The sequence below is a fragment of the Bos taurus genome, chromosome 20, assembly GCF_002263795.3.
Source record: "Bos taurus isolate L1 Dominette 01449 registration number 42190680 breed Hereford chromosome 20, ARS-UCD2.0, whole genome shotgun sequence".
In the NCBI taxonomy this organism is placed as follows: domain Eukaryota; kingdom Metazoa; phylum Chordata; class Mammalia; order Artiodactyla; family Bovidae; genus Bos; species Bos taurus.
The window spans coordinates 13,808,671-13,820,027 of NC_037347.1; the positions used below are offsets into that span (position 1 = coordinate 13,808,671).

The window sequence follows — 11,357 nt, forward strand, 5'->3', positions numbered from 1 at the left end:
TCCGTGTTGAAGCCCTCAGTCTCCAGGAAAAGAAGTCCTACTGCCTGATGCTGCCATGCTGGGAGGAAGTCCAAATTAGTCCACAGAAAGACGCTACATGGAAGTGCCCTGAGGGGATAAGAAAATAGAGACATCTGGCTGGTCTACCTGCTCCAGTCACCATGGCCTGAAATCACACGCAAGACTCCAAGCCAGAGCTGCTCAACTGACACTTTCCTGAATTCCTGACCTATACAAACTATGAGAGAAGATAAAATGACTTACTATTTTCAGTCACTAAGTTTTAGAGTTACATGTTGTACATCCACAGATAACTAGAATGCCTACTGGGCACACAGTTTGCATTAAGGAACTGTGAAAAAAAGTAATTTCATGCTTCTATGCATCAATTTTAAGTGAAAATTAACAGGAGCTAAAATAACGTTTTATATCTAGCTAAGATAATACATTTGATTATTGGCTACATTGGGGGCCAATGTAGAGATTATTATTTAGATCACCCTTGTTCAGGTAGAGCAAGCCTGAAATTGATGACTCTACATAAATTTAAAATCCTATCACTCAGTCTAATGAAAGCTTTATGTATTGTATCATGGTTGCTCTATTTTTACTTAGAGGAAAGTTAAAGGAAAAATTAAACAGAAGATTTAGATACATCTAACTTTGTTAGGTATGAATGGTGTGAGATTTACCATCTATTCAAGCATCCAACTCTAGCAAAGAGCTGAAACTGATAGTTCTAGATTTTTAAAAATACCAACTGAAAAATATTACTATTTGTCAAGGTAGGTATTTAAATTCACCAAATAAAGTCCAGTACATAAACAAGCACAATAGTTATTTAGTGGGATCAGAGGCCAATACATACAAAATATAAAAGTTTAACAAAGAAATCTAAAGGGACAAACCTCCCAGATTTTGATATTTATAAGAAATCAGAGGTGGTGGAAAAGTAACAAAAACAGTAGACTCAATTAATAACATTAAGATTGCAATACCTTTTTGAAGCTAGAAAATCCCAAATGAGAACTCACAAGTCAGGATAAAAAAACACTTAATCAAAGAAAACTAGAAATATTAGGGAAAATTTCTATGGCACATATATAATATCCAGATAGAAAAAAAATTAGATTATTCTGGGATGAGATAAAAATCGGAAACTATAAGGGCCATGATTTGAATTGTATAGAATAACAACTGGAGTCAAAAGTTGAAACGAGGACAATTTAGTAAAAAATAGTCATAGAGTTATTTTATGCTATTTTTAAAGTGCCAAAGATGAACAATTATGAGTCAGCATAGATGAACACAAATTAAGGGTGAAAAATGTCTGACATGAAAAAATAGCACATATGTCTTACATGTCTAAATAAATTTTTGATTACACATGCCACAGTGAATTACAAATAAAACATTTGAAATAAAACAGCTTTTTATTTCAATTCTTGTCATAATTTGCTAAAAAGAAAACAATCTTAGAGATTTTGCATATGCAACATGCAAAATTAACAAAAATGCCTAGGATTGTAAAACCTTGGTTGTTTTCCAAACAAATTGCTGAGAACCATGAAAATAAAAATTCAAAGCAAAGAAATGATGAAAATGCTAGGAAGCAAATCAACATTGGTGATGAAAAGAGTCAAAACACTCAAGGCAGACCCACCTAGAGATTTCATAATCCATAATTTCTGTGAGTCTGAGAAATGTAAGAATGACAGAGAAGAATGTCTCCGGCATGCAGAATCAAACAGTAAGTCATCAGGTTTACAGCCAAAACCACATGATTATTTATAGACAACTCAACTCCATTTGAGCTGCAATTTTTTTAAAATTCAAAGAATATTTTTCATTAAACTATTAAAATCCATGATAGTTAAAAAGTTTTAGATTTATAGATGTACACTCTTTTATTATACTTGGTCTTAAAAATTTTAAATGAATATAATTAGTAGCTCAACATAAACCTAAGTGGCATAATATAACACTACGCTGTGCCCTCTATTATAATAATTAGACACAAAATCTAGGCACATTCAAATACTTTTTATCATTGGTCAAAGGCTTTTATGTTTTTATTGTTGTTTTTTTTTTTTCCTCTTAAAGGAATTATAAGATCATTTACCTTTAAATGAACAATTCTCAGAAAGATATCTTGTCTCATGCTCATCTCAATATCAAAACGAGAAAGTCTTTTGTCTGCTTCTGTACTTGCAGCTCGTACTTCTTTGTCAGAGGAGACGTGCTGGGGAAAGTCTAGCATGGTTCGTTCCACTGTTAATAGAGGAAAAAAACCATAAGGACTCATCAAGTTGGTATTAAGAAAAATACCTCATACACAGATGAAGGATTATCCCAATATAAGTCTAAGATTATATATTTTCTCTAGAGGCTCCTAAGGCTTTTGAGAAACAGTGTCTAAAATAGGACTTTGCTAGTCCAGGGGCATTGCTAAGAACACTAAGGGTGTGCACTGAGTAATTAACGAAGTATGGTTAGAATGCAATTTATTATCTGGGAATGTAGAGGGGAAAAAAGATGTCCTTTAAAAAAAATTTTTTTATTGGAGTATAGTTGACTTACAAAGTTGTGTTAGTTTCAAGAATACAAAAAAGCGAATCAGTTACACATATACCTATAACCACTCTTTTTTAGATTCTTTTCTCATATAGGCCATTACCAAGTATTAAGTAGAGCTCCCTGTGCTATACAGTAGGCTCTTGCTAGTATCTATTTTATACATATATAGTTACAGTGTATATATCAATCACAACCTTCCAATTTAAAAGATATAGTTCTCATACTGAGGCATTTTATAGTCTGGGAGTTGGGGGTAGGGAACAGTACATGAAAAGATAAACAACAATACGAGGACAGAGCAGCTTAGCTGTCAAGGCAGCAATACCAAGGGCTGAGGCATTAAGCCACACCCGTTGAGAAGGCTGGACCTTAGAGGATGGGCGGGGCGAGAGGAAGAGCTCAGTTGGGGACTGGAGAAGTAGAGACCGCAAACATGGGGACTGGCAGAACAAAGCATGTTTAAGAAACAAGCAGGTGATTTAGAGGGATGGGTTTGTTTAGAAAACTTCTTAACCTTTACAATAAACTCTTAATCTAACCAAAGTCATGAACCCTCCCCCAAATGCAAGCATTCATACAAACATAAAAAGCTGCATATAATTTCAAATGATCCTCAGAAATCTCAATGGACATATTCAGTAAGCAGATGAATATTGGGGCCCTTCCTGTTAAATAATAGTGGTAATGTCTTCTGTTCTCACTTTCACATATCAAACTTGGTAGCTGGATTTTTCAAACATTTGTATTTTGACTTTAATTAGGCAAAAATCTGATGTCTTGAAATAATCCATATTACGGCAAAAAAAAAAAATTATCATTTACAGGGAAGTTGTGGCTATGTTGTGACAATTAATATATTTTAATTTTACTCTTTAGCACTTTGAAGGTATTGTAAATAGGTAAAATTTACACATGCGATATATGGTAGACGGCAAAGCTACCCTTTACATACCAAGGAATTGTCCAGTTAAACAAGCTACCTTATGCATATCGGTCCTCTTAAAACATAGTTACAAAGAAAGCTATAAAAATGCCACAAATACCTGAACAAATTCATAGTGTTTGTTTTTTAAAAAAATAGATAATTTTAAAAAATTATTAGATAAATTATCTAAATTTAAAAATTAGATAATTTAAAAAATTATTTTAAAAAATCTATTCTGAAATTCAAACATTTTTATGATTAACCTATGAAGAGAAATTCACAGGAGAGGGAGAACAAATATCACAAAACCAAAGTTATATTTAAAAGATGTATGATTTGGGGAGAAAAAGCAGAATTTAAGATCATTCTGTTTTAAAAGATTTTTTTCCCTACTTATTTTTACATTTCTTAAATGCATAAGCTATTACCCTGGCACACCATCATAGCCATAAGTGACTGAAAATGTGAGTATGTGAACCAAGGACAAACCACTTACAGGGTGGAAAAGGCATATGAAATTGCCTGCTGAGAAAGCTCTGCTGAATGGGGATCAACTCCCTTGATTTGACTAACTACAAGCCCAATCAGATCTTTTTTATTGAAGATTTTAAGTTCAAGGCTTGTAGCAAAATTTAGTGGTCATTAATCAGAGTGGAAAAAAAAAAGTCACTGAGTCATGATTCTGTGTGAGCGCATGGACTGTAGCCCAACAGACTCCTCTGTCTGTGGAATTCAGGCAAGAATACTGGAGTGGGTAGTCATTCCCTTCTCCAGGGTATCTTTCTGACCCAGGGATGGAACCCTGTATTGCACGCAGATTCTTTACCGTCTAACCCACCAGGGAGAAGAGGGTGGTAGAAGGTGAGAGGTTAGATAGCATCACCAACTCAATGCATATGAATTCGAGCAAACTCCAGGAAATAGTGAAGGACAGGGAAGCCTGTTGTGCTGCAGTCCATGGTGGCAAAGAGTAAGAAACGACTTAGTGACTGAACAAAAATGGGAGTGAAGAAGCTGGTAGTAAATGGCAGAAACTGAGATAGAAACGCAGAGGGAAGAGAAAGCAGTCAAGTCCCTGTGTCATGGTAGGATACAGGGTAGGGAGCTCTTGGTATGGGTAAAGAGATGATTTGGTCACTGGGGCTGCTTAAGATTTTGGACAACCTTCCAAATTCCAGAATTCATACAAATGTTTATGATATTCAGTTATAGCCTATGTTCTTAGAAAGCCCAGTTACCACACAGCCAAGATTGTTTAGGCATAATTATCCTACAAAATTCTTTGAGATAACTAGCATGATTCTTTATTCCTTATAATTCAAAGGGTCTAATAGTTATTATTGGGGGTTTCCCAGGTTGGGCAGTGGTAAAGAGTCCGCCAGCAATGCAGGAGATGCAAGAGGTGGGTTCGATCCCTGGGTCAAGAAGATCCCCTGGAGCAGGAAATGGCAACTTTTTCCAGTATTCTTGTCTGGAAAATTCCAGGGACAGAGGAGACTGGTGGGCTGCAGTCCATGGGGCTGCAAAGAGTCGGACATAACTGAACACACAATAGTTAGATTATAAAAATAATATATTTTAAGTGTAGGAAATATGGAAAATAGAGAAAAGTATAAAGAGTAAATTAAAAATCAACTACAAACTTAGTACCCAAGACATTGGACATTATTAAAATTTGTTTTCTTTCTCTGTCCTTTTAATGTTACTAAATACTACTCCTAAACATGATTTTAATGCCTGCATACTGTTACAGAGGGTGAATATACCATAATTTATTTAGCTATTCTACTAGTTGACACTTAGCAGTTGTTTCCAGGCTTCTGCTATGATAGAGTACCTGTTTATACATAAATTTATACATGATTTTTCCTATATCTGATTATTTCTTAGATTATACCTAAATGGGGAATTAATTATCGGGCTAGGGTATGCACTTGTTAGGGCTTCCCTGATAGCTCAGTTGGTAAAGAATCTGCTTGCAATGCAGGAGACCCCAGTTCAATTCCTGGGTCAGGAAAATCCACTGGAGAAGGGATAGGCTACCCACTCCAGTATTCTTGGGCTTCCTTTGTGGCTCAGCTGGTAAAGAATCCGTCTGCATGTCTTAAAAAGTTTTGATAGATATTGTTCTCCAGAATGCAGCTGTAACAAGAGTGTATGTTTTATAGCACCTCAGGCCACATAATAAAATTTTTTACCTTAGGTAATATAATTCTAAGCAATTATGAATCATTAATCATTTAAGCAATTACAAATCATTATGTAAAAATCAATGTCTTGTAAAATTGGAAAATGAATTGTTGAGTCGGGAAGCATAAAATGGTTTATGATGCCCACAAAATGAAATATTGATATGTTTTTGCATCCTACTCACCTATATATTTCACTTCTATGTCTGCGAGTGCCTGCAAACAGTTCTCGTAAGTTACCTCCTTAATGTCACGCATTCCAATAGCATCGTACACCTGTTTGGTCTGCGAGATGAGCTCCTCAGTTCTTGTTTTGATTTGCTCTGGTGAAAGATCCCATCTTAAAACATTCCTACCAGCTGCCATATAGGAAGACATTGCCTGAAGGGGAGACATCTCTTCTCTTCCTAAAGTCATTCTGAATAAAATTCTGGAACCACCAACTCTAAAAAGAATCAGAAAAGGATAAAAATTAGGCACTTTTTTGGTCCAAAGTCAACAGACAAATGTGTATTATTTAATTAAATTTTAAATTAGAAAGAACTTTTTACTCAAATTGAGCAAATTTCTTTCCGGTGAATACATACTCATGAAACTAAATGCTCTTGTATTTACTTGTTTTCTTGACTAGTTACAGAGTTAATGGAATTTGGACTTCCCAAACACTGAATTACTTATGTAACTAAATCAGAGAAATAAAGTTAGGTGTCAAAGATATATTATTGATAATTGTCCTTTATAAATTAAAACAGTAATCTTTCTTATGTTAATGTTTACATTTTTCTCTTGCTAATATTTACCTACTATGTATGTAAATTCAATATTTTGATATTCAGGAAGGATTTTCAAAATTATTTTTATATTGAACAATTTAAAAAATGTATTACTAAAATTTCATGTTAATCAACTATGTTGACTTGAATTTATGACTTAAAAAATAAAACCTGGTATGGTATTATCCTAAAAGATAAAGGGGAAAAAATTAAAAATTATACCAATCCTTTAACCCCTTAAAATACTGAAACTAAAAATTGATGGCATATGTTTGCATATATAGTTATAATATGGAATTCTAGAGCTTATAAATAAAAATATTATAATAGCTAACATTTATTGTGTTTAGGTACTGTACTGAATGCTTTTCAGTTAAAACTCACAATAACCCTATGAAGCAGATATTGTGGTTATTTTTCTTTAGCCAAGGGGGTCACTAAAACACAGAAAAGTTAACTAACTTGCCCAAGGTCACACAGCTGGCGATACAGTGAGAGCTAGGATTAAAAACCAAGAAGTAGAGAGCAGGAACCTACTCTCTTAACTAGAATTCTCAACTTAATTCCTATTATCTTACAAGACCCTAAAACGACCTTATGATGTGGGCAAGACAATATTCCCCTTTAACGATGATGCAATTGAGGCTCAGAAAGGCTAAGTGACTGCTTTAATGTCGTTTGTTCAACAAATACTTACAAGCATGCGCTATGTCTACTCCTTGTTACAGGCACCAAAGACACACAGGCAATTGACTGGGACCCTCCTATTTATAACATATATAATTTATAATACAGGGAAGACAAATCGATTAATAGGCAATTGTGCTACACTGAGATGAGTTTTATAGGGTAAACAGGGAGAACTCTGAAATATCACAGAAGGAGCTTTTCTAGAAAGATTTTCTAAAAGGAACAATAAGCAAGGCAAGATCTGAACAATGTATAGAAGTTATCCAAAGGTAAAGACTGTAAGGAATGAAAAATCTGAAAAGCTTAAGTACGGACTCGAGAATGAAGAGCCTTGGGAATCACTTAAGAGCTCAGACCTACTCTAAGGGTCATGACAAAGTCACTGAAGGGTTTCAATCAGGTGAGAGACGAGAAAAGGTATGTGTTTTAAACTAATCACTCAAATTATAATGAGTTGGAATGTTTAGAAAAGAGGGCTCATTCCAGAGGAAAGCTGTGATGGGAACTGGGGCACAATATTATGGAATACCTCACTAGGAAATGGGGAACTGGAGTGACTTAGAAGATATTCAGGAAATAAAATCACTATGACTTGGTACTGAACGTATTTTAGGAAGAGGTGAGGTGGTGTCTAACCTTCTCTCTTGGAACTACAGGGACAGACAGAGGCACCATTGCTAAACTAGGGAAGTTAGACAAAGGAGGAGGCTCTCTGGTGGGACACAGAGACATTCAGTTTTGGATGTGCCAAGTCTGAAGCGGCGGTGGTGCAAGTCAGCAAAATTCACCACTGTTGAATGTAACTGGAGTGACATGGGTGGTTGAGCTGGCCCAGGGGAATCTGCGGAGGGAGAACAGACCAACCGGACTCTAACTCCAGTCTAATCATTGAAGCGGAAGGAAAGAGAATCAAGTAGGAAGGGTTCAAGGAATTGTGAAAAGTGAACACTGAAAAAGGGAGGAGTGAAGGACAGTGTGATGTATGAATTTCAAGAAGACAGAAAGTCTCTGTCGAATTCAGCAATAGGAATGTCACGGATGACTCTGGCAAGAGCAGTGTCAGCCAGGTGGTAGGGGTGGAAGTCAGATTACTATGCCTGAGGGTATGGAGGTGAAGAACCGGAGAAGAGTGCACCTCAGCAACTCTCCACGGAGCTGGCTGTGAGAACAAGGAGACTGAGGGGTGTAAGGGGCTGAGACACAGAAAGGTACATTATTAACAGAGGAGAAGCCTTAGCCGTCTGACCCCCTTAACCATCTCTCCTAATAACTGAGGTCTCCTACGTGAAACATACTGGTTGACGGTTATACTCAAGACTGGCAGACTATTTTCCAATGTATTTCCACATTTCTCCTTCAACCAGCTGAGTTGTATATTCACCAAGAGTCAAGTTTATTTGTTACAAAACTGTTGATACTTATTATACTCATTTTCATGTAACTGAAGTATTTAACTGATTAAATGTGTGCCAAAAGAATGATCTGTTGTTTAGGTCAATACCTTGGGAATACTTTAAACAGGACAGTTACTAAAAGGCCAACCAAAAAACTACTGTTAGAGAAGATTTAAAACAGAATTACAAAGATTCAGCAGGTTTCTTAACTTAGATTACTTATGTGTGTCTGGAGTGTTCTTGCTTCACTTTAAAGAGACTGAAACTGGAAATGAAAAATAATGCATTTTTGGGTAGAGTTTACTCAAGGACAGTGAGGAATGCGGATCAAGTGATTCACATTTAACAAAAAGGCCTTGCTCTTACATAAAAATATTTTAAAATACTCATTTATGTTCTGTTTGAATATATTATTTGAACAATTTGTCATTTTTAATGATTCCGTGTGAAACCAGTTTTTTAAATTACTTATTAAATGACATCTGGGTTTGGTTTGGGAAGATCCCGTGGAGAAGGGAATGGCAACCCACTCCAGTATTCTTGCCTGGAGAATCCCATGGACAGAGAAGAGCCTGGTGGGCTACAGTTCATGGGGTCACAAAGAGCTGGACACGACTGAGATGGTGACTGCAGCCATTAAATTAAAAGACGCTTGCTCCTTGGAAGGAAAGTTATGACCAACCTAGATAGCATATTCAAAAGCAGAGACGTTACTTTGCCAACAAAGGTCCATCTAGTCAAGGCTATGGTTTTTCCAGTGGTCGTGTATGGATGTGAGAGTTGGACTGTGAAGAAGGCTGAGCGCTGAAGAATTGATGCTTTTGAACTGTGGTGTTGGAGAAGACTCTTGAGAGTCCCTTGGACTGCAAGGAGATCCAACCAGTCCATTCTGAAGGAGATTAGCCCTGGGATTTCTTTGGAAGGAATGATGCTAAAGCTGAAACTCCAGTACTTTGGCCACCTCATGCGAAGAGTTGACTCATTGGAAAAGACTCTGATGCTGGGAGGGATGAGGGCAGGAAGAGAAGGGGACGACAGAGGATGAGATGGCTGGATGGCATCACTGACTCGATGGACGTGAGTCTGAGTGAACTCCGGGAGTTGGTGATGGACAGGGAGGCCTGGCGTGCTGCCATTCCTGGGGTCGCAAAGAGTCGGACACGACTGAGCGACTGATCTGATCTGATCTGAGCGGCTTTCACGTACTCACTCACTATTAAATGACATACGAAAGTGGAACTTCCCTGGCGGTCCCATGGGTAAGACTGTACCTCCACTGCAAGGAGCATGGGTTTAATCCCTGGTTGGGGAACTAAGATCCCACGTGCTGCATGGCTGGCCAAAAAAAAGGGGACATATGGAGCAAGGTGCTAATGGAGGTAGGAAGAAGTGGCATATGTCCCTGGGCAGAGCAAATTGTATGAGATAGGAAGAGAGACTGTAATTTCAGCAAAATCAATGAAACAGGTAACAATGTAACAAGTAGTTAAGTTCAGATCAGTTGCTCAGTCGTGTCTGACTCTTTGCGACCCCATGAATCGCAGCACCCCAGGCCTCCCTGTCCATCACCAACTCCCGGAGTTCACTCAGACTCACATCCATCGAGTCAGTGATGCCATCCAGCCATCTCATCCTCTGTTGTCCCCTTCTCCTCCTGCCCCCAATCCCTCCCAGCATCAGAGTCTTTTCCAATGAATCAACTCTTCTCATGAGGTGGTCAAAGTACTGGAGTTTCAGCTTTAGCATCATTCCTTCCAAAGAAATCCCAGGGCTAATATCCTTCAGAATGGATTGGTTGGATCTCCTTGCAGTCCAAGGGACTCTCAAGAGTCTTCTCCAACACCACAGTTCAAAAGCATCAATTCTTCAGCGCTCAGCCTGCTTCACAGTCCAACTCTCACATCCATACATGACCACTGGAAAAACCATAGCCTTGACTAGACAAACCTTTGTTGGCAAGGTAATGTCTCTGCTTTTGAATATGCTATCTAGGTTGGTCCTAACTTTCCTTCCAAGGAGTAAGCGTCTTTTAATTTCATGGCTGCAGTCAGCATCTGCAGTGGTTTTGGAGCCCCCCAAAATAAAGTCTGACACTATTTCCACTGTTTCCCCATCTATTTCCCATGAAGTGATGGGACCAGATGCCGTGATCTTAGTTTTCTGAATGTTGAGCTTTAAGCCAATTTTTTCACTCTCCTCTTTCACTTTCATCAAGAGGCTTTTTAGTTCCTCTTCACTTTCTGCCAGAAGGGTGGTGTCATCTGCATCTGAGGTTATTGATATTTCTCCCGGCAATCTTGATTCCAGCCTGTGCTTCCTCCAGCCCAGCGTTTCTCATGACGTACTCTGCATATAAATTAAATAAGCAGGGTGACAATATACAGCCTTGACGTACTCCTTTTCCTATTTGGAACCAGTCTGTTGTTCCATGTCCAGTTCTAACTGTTGCTTCCTGACCTGCATACAGATTTCTCAAGAGGCAGGTCAGCTGGTCTGGTATTCCCATCTCTTTCAGAATTTTCCACAATTTATTGTGATCCACACAGTCAAAAGGCTTTGGCATAGTCAATGAAGCAGAAATAGATGTTTTTCTGGAACTCTCTTGCTTTTTCCATGATCCAGCGGATGTTGGCAATTTGATCTCTGGTTCCTCTGCCTTTTCTAAAACCAGCTTGAACATCAGGAAGTTCACAGTTCACGTATTGCTGAAGCCTGGCTTGGAGAATTTTGAGCATTACTTTACTAGCATGTGAGATGAGTGCAATTGTGTGGTAGTTTGAGCATTCTTTGGCATTGCCTTTCTTTGGGA

The 11,357-nt window shown here is 37.7% G+C and overlaps 1 protein-coding gene across 3 annotated transcripts in view; it reads right to left on the reverse strand.

Annotated features, from left to right (window-relative positions):
• The window catches only part of NLN (neurolysin), a 100,671-nt gene that overhangs the window by 55,707 nt on the left and 33,607 nt on the right, over nucleotides 1–11,357 (reverse strand). For all 3 annotated transcript variants that reach the window (XM_059878764.1, XM_024981346.2, NM_001033989.2), the window contains 2 exon segments: nucleotides 5,877–6,136; nucleotides 2,123–2,271 (listed from right to left, as the gene is read on the reverse strand). In XM_059878764.1, coding sequence (XP_059734747.1) covers nucleotides 2,123–2,271; nucleotides 5,877–6,108 — 381 coding nt within the window. In that variant the 5' untranslated portion in view covers nucleotides 6,109–6,136.